General features: G+C 46.5%; 1 protein-coding gene and 1 long non-coding RNA gene across 7 annotated transcripts in view; both read right to left on the bottom strand.

The window, feature by feature from the left end:
* Positions 1 to 5670: 5670 nt before the first annotated feature.
* LOC118371945 (major facilitator superfamily domain-containing protein 12-like) overlaps positions 5671 to 21297 on the bottom strand; it is a 35222-nt gene continuing 19595 nt past the window's right edge. The window contains exons 6-11 of one of the 4 annotated variants that reach the window (XM_052509557.1): positions 17270 to 17362; positions 16937 to 17107; positions 16061 to 16155; positions 14705 to 14835; positions 14457 to 14531; positions 5671 to 8464 (exon numbers count right to left, since the gene is read on the bottom strand). In XM_052509557.1, the coding sequence (XP_052365517.1) occupies positions 8376 to 8464; positions 14457 to 14531; positions 14705 to 14835; positions 16061 to 16155; positions 16937 to 17107; positions 17270 to 17362 (654 nt within the window). In that variant the 3' untranslated portion in view covers positions 5671 to 8375. Of the gene's footprint in view, positions 8465 to 14446; positions 14532 to 14704; positions 14836 to 16060; positions 16156 to 16936; positions 17108 to 17269; positions 17363 to 21297 lie in introns of all 4 variants that reach the window. The other 3 variants (XM_052509558.1, XM_052509560.1, XM_052509559.1) reach the window with 3 other exon arrangements.
* On the bottom strand, positions 8471 to 13761 carry LOC127924885 (uncharacterized). Of its 3 annotated transcripts, XR_008119129.1 has the most exons (4): positions 13524 to 13761; positions 11860 to 11997; positions 10452 to 10754; positions 8471 to 10382 (listed from the first exon to the last, which is right to left on the bottom strand). It is a non-coding gene; the product is annotated as an uncharacterized LOC127924885 (long non-coding RNA). The 3 variants fall into 3 exon arrangements; XR_008119128.1 differs by lacking the exons at positions 11860 to 11997; positions 13524 to 13761 and adding an exon at positions 12825 to 13165; XR_008119127.1 differs by lacking the exons at positions 11860 to 11997; positions 13524 to 13761 and adding an exon at positions 10801 to 11173.

Below are 21297 nucleotides of genomic sequence, written 5' to 3' on the forward strand. Positions count from 1 at the left end.
GGTGGGCTTAAGCCCCCCCCCCCAGGCCCACCCATGGCTGCTCCCCTGCCCAGTCATGTGAAATCCATAGATTAGGGCCTAATACATTTATTTAACTGGACTGATTTCCTTATATGAACTGTAATTCTGTAAAATCTTAGAAATTGTTGTCTAAAAAACATACCCATTTGAAACTGCCTATTTCTCAGGCCCAGAAACTAGAATATGCATATAATTGTCAGATTAGGAAAGAAAACACTCTAAAGTTTCAAAAACGGTCAAAATATTGCCTGTGAGTATAACAGAACTGATATTGCAGGTGAAAACCTGAGGAAAATCCAACCAGGAAGTGCTGTTTTCCCTGAAATCTCTCTGTTCCATTGGATGCCTCCATTTAAAGGGATATCAACCAGATTCCTTTTCCTGTGGCTTCCCCAAGATGTCAACAGTCTTTAGACATAAAAATGAGCGTCAGTGCATAGAGTTTTGCTTGCGCAACAGAGTGGGGCAGCCATTGTCTCTCCCTCTCCCATTGAAAAAGCGACAGTCCCGGTTGATATATTATCGATTATATATTTTAAAAACAACCTGAGGATTGATTATAAAAAACGTTTCACGTGTTTCTGTGGACATTACGGATACTATTTGGAATTTATTTTTAGTAATTTAATTTGAATTTGGCGCACTGCAATTCAATGGGTGTTGATGAAAATGATCCCGCTAAAGGGATGGGTGTGTAAAGAAGGTAATGGTTGTGTTTTTGTGTTCTCATGATTGGGACCTACTGGCTTATTATGTCTGAGTTTATGGACTGCTTATCCTTTAACATCATGCTGTATGTGACTGCTGTCTTTCCATCAGCCCTATGCAGTGTTGTAGTGGTGCCTGTAGAAGAGGGTATAATTAGAGTGGGTGGGTATACCTACTTACCCTAATTATTAGGGTATACCCACTTCTACAGCCACCACTACGCCACTGCTAACAAGAAACAAATAATGCTCCTGTTGTCAATTAGAGATCTTTTTAAAGAGCTGTGTGGAGAAGGGAATGTGAATAGAACTGCTGCGTTATTGGGAAGAAGCGATGATAATCAGGGAGAATATCCCATTCGCTGCCACGAAAGCAGCCGACCAATGCAGAGAGAGAGAAAGAGAGTGAGAGCAGCTGATTCGACGATCCTGCAGAACAGAGGTAAGTGTTCTACTCCCTGTGTCACAAATCCTGGGCCTTTAGGCAGAGCCAGTAGAAACAATCACATATGATGTGGTTCACCATTATGATAATGACAGTTTTACAACATTGCCTTAGGTATCCTCTGAGAGTGATATGTAATGCTCTTTGAAACAGCACTCTTCAGTCATTGTAAACTACCTCTAATTACTTACACCTCTCGGGGTATTTCAAATAGCCGTTAGGCAGGCCTAGTTATAAGGTGTGTTTCGAATGGTACCATTTTCTCTACATAGAACACTGCTGGTGGTGCACTATTTAGGGAATAGTGTGCCCATTTGGGAATCATTAGTGCTTCTATCTCTAACAATACACTGTGTAGCCAAGCCAATAAGCCAGCCCCATTACTAGAGGTTCTAAACATTGGTCCAATCAGAGATAATTGGTATTCTAATAGGAGTCATATGAACATGTGTTCTGTGATTTATTCTCTAGGTTTAATGTGAATGTGGTTTTAATCAACTCGAGGTTGACTTTCCCTACAGTCACTGTGCTTATTAGAGGGGTTTCCACATGAGAACAGTGAAAAGAGAGCAAGAGAGAACAACTATCGCCACCTGGTGGCCTGTTATTGTAATGACAACTGGAGAGTTCTTCAGATGCCCTGGCATATTAATGTCCGGCTGATGGTTAATGCCAAGTCTTTCTGGCTAATGTTTTGTCAAATGTACACTATGTACAGGGTTCCATTGCCACAGGCAGAACAGTTGAAACTGGAGCAGCAGCATGACCAGGTGGACTGGGGACAGCACGGAATCATCAGACCAGGTAGTCCTGAGGAATGGTCCTAGAGCTCAAGTTCTCCGAGAGAAGAGAGAGTGAAAGAGAGAGGGAGAGAGAAAGAGAGAGAATTAGAGGGAGCATACTTAAATTCACACAGGACACTGGATGAGACAGGAGAAGTACTCCAGATATAACAGACTGACCCTAGCCCCCCGACACAATCTATTACAGCATAAATACTGGAGGCTGAAACATTGTTACACTGTGTAACCCTTCTTGGGAATGCCTGATAGTCAAATATCCTTCCACCTCCCGAGGGAGTTTTTTGCTATTATCGTGACTATTGTATACATTCTACCTCAGGACTTGAAAAATAACAAGCTAACTTAAATCCAAAAGGCTGCTTTTCCGGTTGCTGGCGATTTGAATTTCACATCATTAAGACACGTAATGCACAACTTCCATCAACACGTCTTCAAAGCCACTAGGGGAGATCAAGTTCTAGACCACTGTTATTCTACCCTGAAGCAAGCAGACTAGGCCCTCCCTCATCAAGGCCATCACGCACAGGGCTACCACATACAGGGCTATCATAGACAACCCTGAGGATACGGACATACAGGGCTATCATAGACAACCCTGAGGATACGGACATACAGGGCTATCATAGACAACCCTGAGGATACGGACATACAGGGCTATCATAGACAACCCTGAGGATACGGACATACAGGGCTATCATAGACAACCCTGAGGATACGGACATACAGGGCTATCATAGACAACCCTGAGGATACGGACATACAGGGCTATCATAGACAACCCTGAGGATACGGACATACAGGGCTATCATAGACAACCCTGAGGATACGGACATACAGGGCTATCATAGACAACCCTGAGGATACGGACATACAGGGCTATCATAGACAACCCTGAGGATACGGACATACAGGGCTATCATAGACAACCCTGAGGATACAGACATACAGGGCTATCATAGACAACCCTGAGGATACGGACATACAGGGCTATCATAGACAACCCTGAGGATACGGACATACAGGGCTATCATAGACAACCCTGAGGATACGGACATACAGGGCTATCATAGACAACCCTGAGGATACGGACATACAGGGCTACCACATACAGGGCTACCACATACAGGGCTACCACATACAGGGCTATCATAGACAACCCTGAGGATACGGACATACAGGGCTATCATAGACAACCCTGAGGATACGGACATACAGGGCTATTATAGACAACCCTGAGGATACGGACATACAGGGCTATCATAGACAACCCTGAGGATACGGACATACAGGGCTATCATAGACAACCCTGAGGATACGGACATACAGGGCTATCATAGACAACCCCGAGGATACGGACATACAGGGCTATCATAGACAACCCTGAGGATACGGACATACAGGGCTATCATAGACAACCCTGAGGATACGGACATACAGGGCTACCACATACAGGGCTACCACATACAGGGCTATCATAGACAACCCTGAGGATACGGACATACAGGGCTATCATAGACAACCCTGAGGATACGGACATACAGGGCTACCACATACAGGGCTATCATAGACAACCCTGAGGATATGGACATACAGGGCTATCATAGACAACCCTGAGTATACCGACATACAGGGCTATCATAGACAACCCTGAGGATACGGACATACAGGGCTATCATAGACAACCCTGAGGATACGGACATACAGGGCTATCGTAGACAACCCTGAGGATACGGACATACAGGGCTATCGTAGACAACCCTGAGGATACGGACATACAGGGCTATCATAGACAACCCTGAGGATACGGACATACAGGGCTATCATAGACAACCCTGAGGATACGGACATACAGAGCTATCATAGACAACCCTGAGGATACGGACATACAGGGCTATCATAGACAACCCTGAGGATACGGACATACAGGGCTATCATAGACAACCCTGAGGATACGGACATACAGGGCTATCATAGACAACCCTGAGGATACAGACATACAGGGCTATCATAGACAACCCTGAGGATACGGACATACAGGGCTATCATAGACAACCCTGAGGATACGGACATACAGGGCTATCATAGACAACCCTGAGGATACGGACATACAGGGCTATCATAGACAACCCTGAGGATACGGACATACAGGGCTATCATAGACAACCCTGAGGATACGGACATACAGGGCTATCATAGACAACCCTGAGGATACGGACATACAGGGCTATCATAGACAACCCTGAGGATACGGACATACAGGGCTATCATAGACAACCCTGAGGATACGGACATACAGGGCTATCATAGACAACCCTGAGGATACGGACATACAGGGCTATCATAGACAACCCTGAGGATACGAACATACAGGGCTATCATAGACAACCCTGAGGATACGGACATACAGGGCTATCATAGACAACCCCGAGGACAAGTACAGGAAGTCCCGCTATGGCCTCAATGTAGTCTCAATGTAGTCTCAATTCATTATGTGATCTGAGGATGATTCCGCGGGCCGTATTGAATCAGATCGCGGGCCGCATACTGCCCCCAGGGCCAGCCTTTGCCCTGCCCTAGAGGGTTCCCTAACAACCGTCTGTAATGCCCGAGAGGGTTCCCTAACAACCGTCTGTAATGCCCTAGAGGGTTCCCTAACAACCGTCTGTAATGCCCTAGAGGGTTCCCTAACAACCGTCTGTAATGCCCTAGAGGGTTCCCTAACAACCGTCTGTAATGCCCTAGAGGGTTCCCTAACAACCGTCTGTAATGCCCTAGAGGGTTCCCTAACAACCGTTTGTAATGCCCTAGAGGGTTCCCTAACAACCGTCTGTAATGCCCTAGAGGGTTCCCTAACTACCATCTGAAATGCCCTAGAGGGTTCCCTAACAACCGTCTGTAATGCCCTAGAGGGTTCCCTAAAAACCGTCTGAAATGCCCTAGAGGGTTCCCTAACAACCGTCTGTAATGCACAATCAAAGCTGGGACCGAGAGACTGAAAAACAGCTTCTATCTCAAGGCCATCAGACTGTTAAACAGCCACCACTAACATTGAGTGGCTGCTGCCAACACACTGTCATTGACACTGACCCAACTCCAGCCACTTTAATAATGGGAATTAATATTGATGGGAAATGATGTAAAATATATAACTAGCCACTTTAAACAATGCTACCTTATATAATGTTACTTACCCTACATTATTCATCTCATATGCATACGTATATACTGTACTCTATATCATCTACTGCATCCTTATGTAATACATGTATCACTAGCCACTTTAACTATGCCACTTTGTTTACTTTGTCTACATACTCATCTCATATGTATATACTGTACTCGATACCATCTACTGTATGCTGCTCTGTACCATCACTCATTCATATATCCTACCCAGTAGTTTTGGAATTGTTAGTTAGATTACTTGTTGGTTATCACTGCATTGTCGGAACTAGAAGCACAAGCATTTCGCTACACTCGCATTAACATCTGCTAACCATGTGTATGTGACAAATAAAATTCGATTTGATTTGGTAGGGTGAGAGGGAGGGGAAGGGTGAGAGGGAGGGGCAGGGTGAGAGGGAGGGTTAGGGAGGGGCCCTCCTTCCCCACTAACCAATCAAATGCTGTTTGTGTTCATGTGGAGAATTATTCTAGAAACTCTGACAAGGTAGACAAACAAACACACAGTGTATGACAGTAGTATGAAATATGTTTAATATACTTCCCAAAGAATGAGCAAAAAAACAGAGACATGAACAGTAAGAAGAAAAAAAAAATGACTTCACAATATATTGGAAATAAAAAGCAATGAATACAAAACAATTTTTAAAGAGATAAAATGTTTTCCCATAAGGCCGTTTCCTAGTCACCCTGTGCAAAATGTTTCCCCTGTAGAATTAGAATGATTCTCCTCTAATGATTCTAGTTCTATTGTCTGAGACATAGAATCACCTCTGTCTGTCCAGTAACCTGAATATCACCCAGGAATGATATTATACTATTCATATATACAGAACAAAAATATAACCACAACATGTAAAGAGTCGGTCCCATGTTTCATGAGCTGAAGAATTTTGAGCACAATGTGTTTTACATCCGTTAGTGAGCATTTCTCCTTCGCCAAGGACCACCCACAGCTGTGCCCCTACGCAGTCATGTGAAATCCATAGATTAGGCCCTAGCGAAGTCATATGACCAGAAACTCAGTAAAATGGTTGCGTTTATATTGTTGCTCAGTATTTATTCCATATTGCAAGGTATCCCTTTTCACAATCCTGATTCGTTTTAATTTAATAAATGCCCCCACAAATCCTTATTTTACTTGCAATGCACTTTACATTAGAAGATGTAATCAAAAACACACAACACGATGTAGTTTAAAGCAACACAACATATTATTACTACAACACTCAATGACTACCACACTGGAACTAAATGTTCCCAACACTGGAATTAAATGCACAATAGTTACATCGACAAAGACAACTTACCTCCAAACAACAGCTGTTCTGATGACAAGTCACCTCCCACTGGGAAGACAACTTACCTCCAAACAACAGCTGTTCTGATGACAAGTCACCTCCCACTGGGAAGACAACTTACCTCCAAACAACAGCTGTTCTGATGACAAGTCACCTCCCACTGGGAAGACAACTTACCTCCAAACAACAGCTGTTCTGATGACAAGTCACCTCCCACTGGGAAGACAACTTACCTCCAAACAACAGCTGTTCTGATGACAAGTCACCTCCCACTGGGAAGACAACTTACCTCCAAACAACAGCTGTTCTGATGACAAGTCACCTCCCACTGGGAAGACAACTTACCTCCAAACAACAGCTGTTCTGATGACAAGTCACCTCCCACTGGGAAGACAACTTACCTCCAAACAACAGCTGTTCTGATGACAAGTCACCTCCCACTGGGAAGACAACTTACCTCCAAACAACAGCTGTTCTGATGACAAGTCACCTCCCACTGGGAAGACAACTTACCTCCAAACAACAGCTGTTCTGATGACAAGTCACCTCCCACTGGGCAGACGGCCATTCAACGTCTGTTCCATGTTGGGTCAAAGTCATTTAATTGAAACAACGCTGATTCAACCAGTGTAAGCCCAGCGGGCTGTAATCAGCATAATGTATTTTTCTTGGACATTCACAACAGATGGTATAATAGTGTATTATCAGACTTTTCTCAAGAGGGGTATGTACATATTCTGGACCCGTGTGTGTCAATGTAGATATGTACTCAATCATATAGGCACTGTTGAACTGAATCAGCCAACTGAATCCTGCCAACTGAATCAACATAATTTAATCAACCAACTGAATCAACCAACTGAATCCTGCCAACTGATTCCTGCCAACTGAATCCTGCCAACTGAATCAACATAATTTAATCAACCAACTGAATCAGCCAACTGAATCAACCAACTGAATCAACCAACTGAATCAACCAACTGATTCCTGCCAACTGATTCCAGCCAACTGATTCCTGCCAACTGAATCCTGCCAACTGAATCCTGCCAACTGATTCCTGCCAACTGATTCCTGCCAACTGATTCCTGCCAACTGAATCCTGCCAACTGAATCCTGCCAACTGAATCCTGCCAACTGAATCCTGCCAACTGAATCCTGCCAACTGAATCCTGCCAACTGATTCCTGCCAACTGATTCCTGCCAACTGAATCCTGCCAACTGAATCCTGCCAACTGAATCCTGCCAACTGAATCCTGCCAACTGAATCCTGCCAACTGAATCAACCAACTGAATCAACATAATTTAATCAACCAACTGAATCTGCCAACTGAATCCTGCCCACTGAATCAACTCCACTGAATCAACCCACTGAATCAACTGCAGTATGACTGTGAGAAGGTGTTGATTGAGAGAGAGAGAGAGAGAGAGAGAGAGAGAGAGAGAGAGAGAGAGAGACACAATGGACTGTGTTAGTGTATAACCTCCCTCATGTTGATTGTTATGTTGACAGTAATGCTGTACACTGAATTGACCGATACTCTGCGACAGCAAAGCAACGTATTGATCTATAGTAGAAATGGGTCCTGATGGCTGCTTGTTCAACCCAACTCCCCTACAGTACAGAACAGCTACTGGTCAGGTCCAGAAGGAAAGTTCAGAAGAATACTGCTAGTCCAGTTGGCTGTTTGTGAACACTACGGTGAGATGACTTTTCAGTCTAAAAATGTTTGTTGTTCCAGTTGAGAGTTTTAAGATGCCTGAGTGAGTCCTGGAGAGGCCACAGAGCTAAACTATAATCCCTGAAGAGACAGGCTGGGTTCTGCAGTGGTTATTCACCCAGGGATAAGTGGGACTGGCTGGTCTCTACTACAGTAGGGTCCAGGTAACTCTGTCAACCTCTGCCCACCGTAGTTCCTTAGTTGACCGTTGGTCTAGGCTGGTAAGAGTTGTCCTCAGAGTTGTCCTGATCCTCGCTGCCCATCAGACCTGAGATGTAAGGCAGACCTGCAGAGAGACAGAGACACGACACATGTCAATGATAACAAATACCTTGATATTCAATAGAAAACTATAAAGCAAACGTTGACACCAGCCAGACACTCTTCAGTAGTCATTCAGTGAATCGGGAAGTTAGTTGAAAAGTGTTGTCTATTTTTTGTTTTTATTAGGATCAATCAATTAACTGTCCAACCAAACATCATTTACCATCACATGAAAGGAAATGGATACGCTGGATCAAGAAAGAGCTGGACAGAAAGTAACTTCTTATTCAGTAAAGTGATGGAAAAATAACAACGATTTGGAAATGAATCTGGTCTCCATAATAATATTATAATAGTCATTACAGTTCAATCCTATTATTATAGTCATTACAGTTCAATCCTATTATTATAGTCATTACAGTTCAACCCTATTATTATAGTCATTACAGTTCAATCCTATTATTATAGTCATTACAGTTCAACCCTATTATTATAGTCATTACAGTTCAATCCTATTATTATAGTCATTACAGTTCATCCTATTATTATAGTCATTACAGTTCAATCCTATTATTATAGTCATTACAGTTCAATCCTATTATTATAGTCATTACAGTTCAATCCTATTATTATAGTCATTACAGTTCAATCCTATTATTATAGTCATTACAGTTCAATCCTATTATTATAGTCATTACAGTTCAATCCTATCATTATAGTCATTACAGTTCAATCCTATCATTATAGTCATTACAGTTCAATCCTATTATTATAGTCATTACAGTTCAATCCTATTATTATAGTCATTACAGTTCAATCCTATTATTATAGTCATTACAGTTCAATCCTATTATTATAGTCATTACAGTTCAATCCTATTATTAAAGTCATTACAGTTCAATCCTATTATTATAGTCATTACAGTTCAATCCTATTATTATAGTCATTACAGTTCAATCCTATTATTATAGTCATTACAGTTCAATCCTATTATTATAGTCATTACAGTTCAATCCTATTATTATAGTCATTCATTACAGTTCAATCCTATTATTATAGTCATTACAGTTCAATCCTATTATTATAGTCATTACAGTTCAATCCTATTATTATAGTCATTACAGTTCAATCCTATTATTATAGTCATTACAGTTCAATCCTATTATTATAGTCATTACAGTTCAATCCTATTATTATAGTCATTACAGTTCAATCCTATTATTATAGTCATTACAGTTCAATCCTATTATTATAGTCATTACAGTTCAATCCTATTATTAAAGTCATTACAGTTCAATCCTATTATTATAGTCATTACAGTTCAATCCTATTATTATAGTCATTACAGTTCAATCCTATTATTATAGTCATTACAGTTCAATCCTATTATTATAGTCATTACAGTTCAATCCTATTATTATAGTCATTACAGTTCAATCCTATTATTATAGTCATTACAGTTCAATCCTATTATTATAGTCATTACAGTTCAATCTTATTATTATATAGTCATTACAGTTCAATCCTATTATTATAGTCATTACAGTTCAATCCTATTATTATAGTCATTACAGTTCAATCCTATTATTATAGTCATTCATTACAGTTCAATCCTATTATTATAGTCATTACAGTTCAATCCTATTATTATAGTCATTACAGTTCAATCCTATTATTATAGTCATTACAGTTCAATCCTATTATTATAGTCATTACAGTTCAATCCTATTATTATAGTCATTACAGTTCAATCCTATCATTATAGTCATTCATTACAGTTCTGAGAACCTATATCATCCACCATTTGATTCAATCAATCATACAATCCTACCTCTCACCAATCAAACATAATGATGCTGAATGTAATTGTAAATTGAGAATTTTTAAAATCACTTTTATTTAAATATGATAAGGTCGACACCGGCCCCTGACCGACAGACCTACCGGCCCCACACCGCCAGACCTACCGGCCCCACACCGCCAGACCTACCGGCCCCACACCGTCAGACCTACCGGCCCCACACCGCCAGACCTACCGGCCCCACACCGCCAGACCTACCGGCCCCACACCGTCAGACCTACCGGCCTCTCACCACCAGACCTACCACTCCCTCACCGTCAGACCTACCGGCCTCTCACCGCCAGACCTACCACTCCCTCACCGCCAGACCTACCGGCCCCTCACCGCCAGACCTACCACTCCCTCACCGCCAGACCTACCACTCCTTCACCGCCAGACCTACCGGCCGGCCCCTCACCGCCAGACCTACCACTCCCTCACTGCCAGACCTACCACTCCCTCACCGCCAGACCTACCGACCCCACACCGCCAGACCTACCGGCCCCACACCGCCAGACCTACCGGCCCCACACCGCCAGACCTACCGGCCCCACACCGCCAGACCTACCGGCCCCACACCGCCAGACCTACCGGCCCCACACCGCCAGACCTACCGGCCCCACACCGTCAGACCTACCGGCCTCTCACCGCCAGACCTACCACTCCCTCACCGCCAGACCTACCGGCCTCTCACCGCCAGACCTACCACTCCCTCACCGCCAGACCTACCGGCCCCTCACCGCCAGACCTACCACTCCCTCACCGCCAGACCTACCGGCCCCTCACCGCCAGACCTACCACTCCTTCACCGCCAGACCTACCGGCCGGCCCCTCACCGCCAGACCTACCACTCCCTCACCGCCAGACCTACCGGCCCCTCACCGCCAGACCTACCGGCCCCTCACCGCCAGACCCACCACTCCCTCACCGCCAGACCCACCACTCCCTCACCGCCAGACCCACCGGGCCCTCACCGCCAGACCCACCGGCCCCTCACCGCCAGACCCACCGGCCCCTCACCGCCAGACCCACCGGCCCCTCACCGCCAGACCCACCGGCCCCTCACCGCCAGACTACATATGTACTCACCTGAGTTGTGAATAGACCCTAGACTACATATGTACTCACCGCCAGACCCACCGGCCCCTCACCGCCAAACCCACCGGCCCCTCACCGCCAGACCCACCGGCCCCTCACCGCCAGACCCACCGGCCCCTCACCGCCAGACCCACCGGCCCCACACCGCCAGACCTACCGGCCCCACACCGCCAGACCTACCGGCCCCACACCGCCAGACCTACCGGCCCCACACCGCCAGACCTACCGGCCTCTCACCGCCAGACCTACCACTCCCTCACCGCCAGACCTACCGGCCCCTCACCGCCAGACCTACCACTCCCTCACCGCCAGACCTACCGGCCCCTCACCGCCAGACCTACCACTCCTTCACCGCCAGACCTACCGGCCGGCCCCTCACCGCCAGACCTACCACTCCCTCACTGCCAGACCTACCACTCCCTCACCGCCAGACCTACCGGCCCCACACCGCCAGACCTACCGGCCCCACACCGCCAGACCTACCGGCCCCACACCGCCAGACCTACCGGCCCCACACCGCCAGACCTACCGGCCCCACACCGCCAGACCTACCGGCCCCACACCGCCAGACCTACCGGCCCCACACCGTCAGACCTACCGGCCTCTCACCGCCAGACCTACCACTCCCTCACCGCCAGACCTACCGGCCCCTCACCGCCAGACCTACCACTCCCTCACCGCCAGACCTACCGGCCCCTCACCGCCAGACCTACCACTCCCTCACCGCCAGACCTACCGGCCCCTCACCGCCAGACCTACCACTCCTTCACCGCCAGACCTACCGGCCGGCCCCTCACCGCCAGACCTACCACAACCTCACCGCCAGACCTACCGGCCCCTCACCGCCAGACCCACCACTCCCTCACCGCCAGACCCACCACTCCCTCACCGCCAGACCCACCGGCCCCTCACCGCCAGACCCACCGGCCCCTCACCGCCAGACTACATATGTACTCACCTGAGTTGTGAATAGACCCTAGACTACATATGTACTCACCGCCAGACCCACCGGCCCCTCACCGCCAAACCCACCGGCCCCTCACCGCCAGACCCACCGGCCCCTCACCGCCAGACCCACCGGCCCCACACCGCCAGACCCACCGGCCCCACACCGCCAGACCTACCGGCCCCACACCGCCAGACCTACCGGCCCCACACCGCCAGACCTACCGGCCCCACACCGCCAGACCTACCGGCCTCTCACCGCCAGACCTACCCACCCTCACCGCCAGACCTACCGGCCCCTCACCGCCAGACCTACCACTCCTCACCGCCAGACCTACCGGCCCCTCACCGCCAGACCTACCACTCCTTCACCGCCAGACCTACCGGCCGGCCCCTCACCGCCAGACCTACCACTCCCTCACTGCCAGACCTACCACTCCCTCACCGCCAGACCTACCGGCCCCACACCGCCAGACCTACCGGCCCCACACCGCCAGACCTACCGGCCCCACACCGCCAGACCTACCGGCCCCACACCGCCAGACCTACCGGCCCCACACCGCCAGACCTACCGGCCCCACACCGCCAGACCTACCGGCCCCACACCGTCAGACCTACCGGCCTCTCACCGCCAGACCTACCACTCCCTCACCGCCAGACCTACCGGCCTCTCACCGCCAGACCTACCACTCCCTCACCGCCAGACCTACCGGCCCCTCACCGCCAGACCTACCACTCCCTCACCGCCAGACCTACCGGCCCCTCACCGCCAGACCTACCACTCCTTCACCGCCAGACCTACCGGCCGGCCCCTCACCGCCAGACCTACCACAACCTCACCGCCAGACCCACCACTCCCTCACCGCCAGACCCACCGGGCCCCTCACCGCCAGACCTACCGGCCCCTCACCGCCAGACCTACCACTCCTTCACCGCCAGACCTACCGGCCGGCCCCTCACCGCCAGACCTACCACTCCCTCACCGCCAGACCTACCGGCCCCACACCGCCAGACCTACCGGCCCCACACCGCCAGACCTACCGGCCCCACACCGCCAGACCTACCGGCCCCACACCGCCAGACCTACCGGCCCCACACCGCCAGACCTACCGGCCCCACACCGCCAGACCTACCGGCCCCACACCGCCAGACCTACCGGCCCCACACCGCCAGACCTACCGGCCCCTCACCGCCAGACCTACCACTCCCTCACCGCCAGACCTACCGGCCTCTCACCGCCAGACCTACCACTCCCTCACCGCCAGACCTACCGGCCCCTCACCGCCAGACCTACCACTCCCTCACCGCCAGACCTACCGGCCCCTCACCGCCAGACCTACCACTCCTTCACCGCCAGACCTACCGGCCGGCCCCTCACCGCCAGACCTACCACAACCTCACCGCCAGACCTACCGGCCCCTCACCGCCAGACCCACCACTCCCTCACCGCCAGACCCACCACTCCCTCACCGCCAGACCCACCGGGCCCCTCACCGCCAGACCCACCGGCCCCTCACCGCCAGACCCACCGGCCCTCACCGCCAGACCCACCCCCTCACCGCCAGACCCACCGGCCCCTCACCGCCAGACTACATATGTACTCACCTGAGTTGTGAATAGACCCTAGACTACATATGTACTCACCGCCAGACCCACCGGCCCCTCACCGCCAGACCCACCGGCCCCTCACCGCCAGACCCACCGGCCCCTCACCGCCAGACCCACCGGCCCCTCACCGCCAGACTACATATGCACTCACCTGAGTTGTGAATAGACCCTAGACTACATATGTACTCACCGCCAGACCCACCGGCCCCTCACCGCCAGACCCACCGGCCCCACCACCACACACCACACACACACACACACACACACACACACACACACACACACACACACACACACACACACACACACACACACACACACACACACACACACACACACACACACTTGTTTTTGGCACCATTGGTTAGAGCCTGTAAGTAAGCATTTCACTGTGAGGTCTACACCTGTTGTATTCGGCGGCGCACGTGACGAATAAACTTTGATTTGATTTGAAATTTGATATTGACTTGATTTGATTTAGATTTGTTTAGTAAATGTTATAAGGCCCAGCACCAGCCCTAACCCCGAACACTGGCACAATCACCCTGCCCCGCTTCCTGAGTGTAGTTAGGGTTGTCTATGTTCTTCTTGCCAGAGTCTGGAATGAAAAACAGCACCACACCTGAAAGCATTAGGGTTGAAGCCAGGTTTAAAATACATCTACTGACATACTGGACGGACACTAGCCCTTCGGTAGGCTAAAAAGTGATCCTGAAAAACAATCATATCAGAGTATACTTAATAGTTCTAATGTAATGTGATGAAACTCACGGCGGACGATCCTGATAGGCCAGACAAGGATGGTACAGAGACTGAGAGCTGCTATAACGGCCACGCCCCCTGTTGCTATGACCATGACATAGTGGTAGTACCACACACACGCTGGACAGCAGACCTGAGAACTGATGGACAGAGAGAAACAGAGAAAGGAGTTTACTACAGAAGAATTTCTATTGATTTCTTAATTTCTATTGATAAACTTGGTGGATCAAGATGTAGTCTAGGGTCTATTCACAACCCAGGTGAGTACATATGTAGTCTAGGGTCTATTCACAACCCAGGTGAGTACATATGTAGTCTAGGGTCTATTCACAACCCAGGTGAGTACATATGTAGTCTAGGGTCTATTCACAACACAGGTGAGTACATATGTAGTCTATGGTCTATTCACAACCCAGGTGAGTACATATGTAGTCTAGGGTCTATTCACAACCCAGGTGAGTACATATGTAGTCTAGGTATAGGAGTGTATGAATGTCCTGAGTTATTGAGCTTATTTTGGCTGATTTCATAAGACATAATCATGTTAGTGGAGCTAACATGATGCAGCCCAGACTCCCAGGCTAGCAGTGAGTTAGTGGAGCTAACATGATGCAGCCCAGACTCCCAGGCTAGCAGTGAGTTAGTGGAGCTAACATGGTACAGTCCAGACTCCCAGGCTAGCAGTGAGTTAGTGGAGCTAACATGATGCAGTCCAGACTCCCAGGCTAGCAGTGAGTTAGTGGAGCTAACATGATGCAGTCCAGACTCCCAGGCTAGCAGTGAGTTAGTGGAGCTAACATGATGCAGTCCAGACTCCCAGGCTAGCAGTGAGTTAGTGGAGCTAACATGATACAGCCCAGGCTAGCAGTGAGTTAGTGGAGCTAACATGATACAGCCCAGGCTAGCAGTGAGTTAGTGGAGCTAACATGATGCAGCCCAGACTCCCAGGCTAGCAGTGAGTTAGTGGAGCTAACATGATACAGCCCAGACTCCCAGGCTAGCAGTGAGTTAGTGGAGCTAACATGATGCAGCCCAGACTCCCAGGCTAGCAGTGAGTTAGTGGAGCTAACATGATGCAGTCCAGACTCCCAGTACAGGCTAGCAGTGAGTTAGTGGAGCTAACATGATGCAGCCCAGACTCCCAGGCTAGCAGTGAGTTAGTGGAACAGGCACGGTTCTCTATAATAAAGGGGCTGGCTGTGCTGAAAGACACATTTGATTTGATCCGTGACACATTTGAAAGAAGTACTGAACTTAACACAAATTTGAGTACCAAACCGTTTTTCATGTTGTAGTATTGAAAAAGTAGAGAAGCGTGGGTATCGCACACAACACTAAGGCAGGCGCACACACACAGACACTCACTGGCAGGGGTGTAGAGTCTGTATCATCATAACAGCTACTCCGTTGGCCACCTTGTCAGTGAAGCTCATGGCCCCATAAACAAACGCTCCACTTTGCTGTGAAATACAGGGAAAGTTTCACAAACATGAAAACAAACTCCATCAGTCTCACACATTAACTCATCGGGCCCTAAGATTCTCCTGACCACAAAAAAAATACTATAACTAAGGGTCTAGAGTCTAGTTGAAGACGATCGCTAAGGGTCTAGTTGAAGACCGTAACTACGGGTCTAGTTGAAGACCGTAACTACGGGTCTAGTTGAAGACCGTAACTACGGGTCTAGTTGAAGACCGTAACTACGGGTCTAGTTGAAGACCGTAACTACGGGTCTAGTTGAAGACCGTAACTACGGGTCTAGTTGAAGACCGTAACTACGGGTCTAGTTGAAGACCGTAACTACGGGTCTAGTTGAAGACCGTAACTACGGGTCTAGTTGAAGACCGTAACTACGGGTCTAGTTGAAGACCGTAACTACGGGTCTAGTTGAAGACCGTAACTACGGGTCTAGTTGAAGACCGTAACTACGGGTCTAGTTGAAGACCGTAACTACGGGTCTAGTTGAAGACCGTAACTACGGGTCTAGTTGAAGACCGTAACTACGGGTCTAGTTGAAGACCGTAACTACGGGTCTAGTTGAAGACCGTAACTACGGGTCTAGTTGAAGACCGTAACTACGGGTCTAGTTGAAGACCGTAACTAAGGGTCTAGTTGAAGACCGTAACTAAGGGTCTAGTTGAAGACCGTAACTAAGGGTCTAGTTGAAGACCGTAACTAAGGGTCTAGTTGAAGACTGTAACTAAGGGTCTAGTTGAAGACTGTAACTTTATTAACACCAACCGTCTGGTCCCCGATGAGGTCAGCGGTCATGGAGAGTGACATCACCAGGATGGTAGCTGACCCCACCCCTAGAAGGACGGACGCCCCGTAGATCCGGTCACCCATCTGGTCGTCTATCAACACCCAATAAGAGAAGGCCATGATCAGCAGCAGGCCCACAAAGTAGGTCATCTACCAATCAGAGACGAGCAAGACACAAATATTAGTTCAATAATGTAATGTCAGAGATGTACTGAAAACCTAATCCATAAAATCTACTGTGTTATGTGTATTACAGTTTGAGTTTGAGACAAACTACTGAACAGATGGTAAATAGACCAGACAGACACTCACACATTTGCCGATGAGTTTGCTGATAGGCTTCATGATGAAAGAGGAAGCGAAGCCACTGACGTACATCACCAGGGGAATAGTGGCAATGTATTTCTGGAACAGGGGACAGAACGTCTAAGTAACACAGTTTCCTAACAGGTACAGCCAAGATCCTGGTTCTATATCAATAACAGGTACAGGTATAGTTGTAATTATAGGTGCAGGTATAGTTGTAATTATAGGTACAGGTATAGTTATCGGCATAATAATTGGTATAGTTATAGGTATAGTTATTGGTATAAGTATAGTTAAGTATTTATTTTACCTTTATATTTCTAATTATAGGTACAGTTCTAATTATAAGTATGTTCTAATTATAGGTATAGTTCTAATTATAAGTATGTTCTAATTATAGGTATAGTTCTAATTATAAGTATGTTCTAATTATAGGTATAGTTATAGGTATAGTTATAATGGTTTGGCAGATGATTGGATGGCTTTTAAACATCTTCGAAATATGGGTGTGGCTATGATTGGTAAATTGAAAGCAGACCACTAGCTGAAATCTACTTCACAAAATGTAAATAATCCATCCACATTGTGTCAAGTAGTGAAGGGTTTGGAGTGCAAAAAAGATACACAGCTTCCCAAACAATTGTTGGTCGACACACAGATTATAACTGAGAGAACCTCTATTCTGAAAGCCTTGAACCAGAATTTTTTAGATGCAGGCAGTTTATTTGAAAAGGTCAAAGGAATATATGAGGCCCCTATGAATGTACCCGACACCCCTGTGCACTCCTTCACCAGGTTCTCCTTTTCATCCTCCTCGGTTTCAGAAGTGTGTAAAGCCCTGAAAGAAATGGATTTTTTAAAAATCCCCTGGCCCTAATGAACTAGACCCCCGCCTCCTACACCTAGCTGCAGACATCATTGCTCCCCACTTCTTTGGGACTGGGGGGGCAGTATTGACTAGCTTGGATAATAAGGTGCTCAGAGTAAACTGCCTGCTACTCAGGCCCAAAAGCTAGAATATGCATATAATTAGTAGATGTGGGTAGAAAACACTCTGAAGTTTCTAAAACTGTTTGAATGATGTCTGTGAGTATAACAGAACTCATATGGCAGGCAAAAACCTGAGAAAAAAATCCAACCAGGAAGTGGGAAATCTGAGGTTTGTACTTTTCCAACTCATTGCCTATCGAATATACAGTGTCTATGGGGTCATATTGCACTTCCCAATATGCTTCTACTAAATGTCAACAGTCTTTAGAACCTTGTTTGAGGCTTCTAGTGTGAAGGAGGAGAGAATGAGAACTGATTGAGTAAGAGGTCTGGCAGAATGAGTTTGGATTTGTGAACTAAACGCGCAAATAAGGAGGTATTTGGACTTAAATTATGGACTTTATCAAATAAAACAAACATTTATTGTAGAACTGGGATTCCTGGGAATGCATTCTGATGAAGATCATCAAATGTAAGTGAATAGAATGCTATTTCTGAAACCTCTCCTTCTTTGGAAAATGGCTGTATGTTTTTCTGTGGCCAGGCGGTGACCTAACATAATCGCAAGGTGTGCTTTCGCTGTAAAGCTTTTTTGAAATCTGACACAGTGGTTGCATTAAGGAGAAGTTGATCTATAATTCCATGCATAACACTTGTATCTTTTATCAATGTTTATTATGAGTATTTCTGTAATTTGATGTGGCTCTCTGCACTTTCACCAGATGTTTGTTTGAGACAATGCATTTCTGATCATAACACACCAAATGAGGTTTTTGGACAGAAAGATTAACTTTATCGAACAAAACACACATTTATTGTGTAACATGGAGTCCTGTGATGAAGATCAAAGGTTGGTGATTAATTTAATTGCTATTTCTGACATTTGTGAGGGCTCTCCTTGGCTGGAAAATGGCTTTCTGTGACTAGGTGCTGACCTAACATAAGCGTTTGGTGTGCTTTCTCCGTAAAGCCTATTTGAAATTGGACACTGTGGCTGGATTTACAACAAGTTTATCTTTAAAATGGTGTAAAATAATTGTATGTTTGAGGAATTTTAATTATGGGGTTTCTGTTGTTTGAATTTGGAGCCCTGCAATTTCACTGGCTAATGTTGCGAGTTGGGACACTAGCATCCCACATATCCCAGAGAGGTTAAATGGAATGCAATCAGGTTTTAGGTCTGGCCACAGCACTGTTTCAGCAACATTGAAGGTTTTAAATGACATCCACTGTGCTCTTGATAAGAAGTTACATTGTGTGTCTGTTTTTATTGATTTGTCAAAAGCTTTTGACACCATGGACCATGCTGTGTTAGTGCAAAGTTTAAAATGTTGTGGAATTACTGGTCATGCTCTAGATTGGTTTATAAATTACCTATCACAATGTGTAATGGCAGATGGTTGTCAATCTGGGCCCATAGAGGTGTGCTCAGGTGTTCCGCAAGGTTTTATTTTGGGCCCACTGTTGTTCATTTTGTATATCAACAACATTGGGGATCTTATTGAAACAGCAGATGTTCATTTTTATGCAGATGATACTGTTCTTTATTCAAGTGGTAGTAGTTTATCTTTAGCTTTTGAAAATGCCAAAAGAGCATTTAATATCATACAACAGAATCTGTATGATTTAAAGCGGATTCTAAATTTGGGTAAAACAAAAGGCATGGTATTTTCAAATGCCAGTCATGTTACTAATCATGTCATTGCTACATCGGGTGGACATACTATAGTGCTCTATAGTATAGTATAGTTAAAGTGTACAAATATTTGGGTGTGTGGGTTGATGACAAGCTGAGCTTCACTGTGCCTGTAGAGAACTTGATAAGGAAGCTCAAGCTGAAAATAGGGTTTTATTAACGGCATAAGGCTTGTTTTTCTTTTGAGGCCAGGAAGGAGCTGGTACGATGTACATTACTGTCGGTTTTAGATTGTAGTGATGTTATATATATGCAGGCCTCAGCCACTACCCTGAGAGCACTTGATTCAGTGTATCATGCAGCCCACAGCCACGACCCTGAGAGGACTTGATTCAGTGTATCATGCAGCACACAGCCACTACCCTGAGAGGACTTGATTCAGTGTATCATGCAGCCCACAGCCACTACCCTGAGAGCACTTGATTCAGTGTATCATGCAGCCCACAGCCACGACCCTGAAAGCACTTGATTCAGTGTATCATGCAGCCCACAGCCACTACCCTGAGAGGACTTGATTCAGTGTATCATGCAGCCCACAGCCACGACCCTGAGAGCACTTGATTCAGTGTATCATGCAGCCCTCAGGTTCATTACAGAAACGTCTAACACATCATTGTGATGTCTACAGCGCTGTTGGCTGGTCGTCATTGACCTTGCGTAGGTTTAAACACTGATATACACTGATTTATAAGGCCATACTGGGTAAAATGCCATTTTATCTCTGTTCTGTTTTAGTCAGGTCAGTAAATAAATATCAATTTACGTTCCCATTCTCATTTGCTTCTAACAGAACCAAAAATTACAACAGGTCATGGTAGAAATAGTTTTAGTTACTCAGCTCCGTGGTCCTGGAATTCTCTCCTGAACATTTAAAATGTGATGATCTAGTTTCATTGGTGGAGTTTAAACACTTGATTGATGTGTATATATATCACAGAAGAGTGTACTTGTCTTTAGGAAAAGCTGTTTTTAGTAGAGATGTTTGTGTTTTTAAACGTAAAATGTTTTTGTTGTACTGTATGTGTGTTTATAGTGTTTAATGTTGTGTTAGTGAATGTAAGTTGTTTTGTCTGAAACGTCGTTCCCCCTGCTGCTATTGGACCAGGTCTCTCTTGGAAAAGAGATGTTATCTCAATGAGAAAAACCTGTATAAATAAAGGTCAAATAAAATAATAGTTATCGGTATAATTAAAGTGATCGGTATAATTATAGGTATCGTTATCGCTATAGTGGTGTTACCTTTGGCAACATGAGAGTGTTGGTAAGATACATGATGTTGTTACCTTTGGCAACATGAGAGTGTTGGTAAGATACATGATGTTGTTACCTTTGGCAACATGAGAGTGTT

The sequence above is a fragment of the Oncorhynchus keta genome, unplaced genomic scaffold (genome assembly GCF_023373465.1).
Source record: "Oncorhynchus keta strain PuntledgeMale-10-30-2019 unplaced genomic scaffold, Oket_V2 Un_contig_4700_pilon_pilon, whole genome shotgun sequence".
NCBI classification, from domain to species: Eukaryota; Metazoa; Chordata; class Actinopteri; order Salmoniformes; family Salmonidae; genus Oncorhynchus; species Oncorhynchus keta.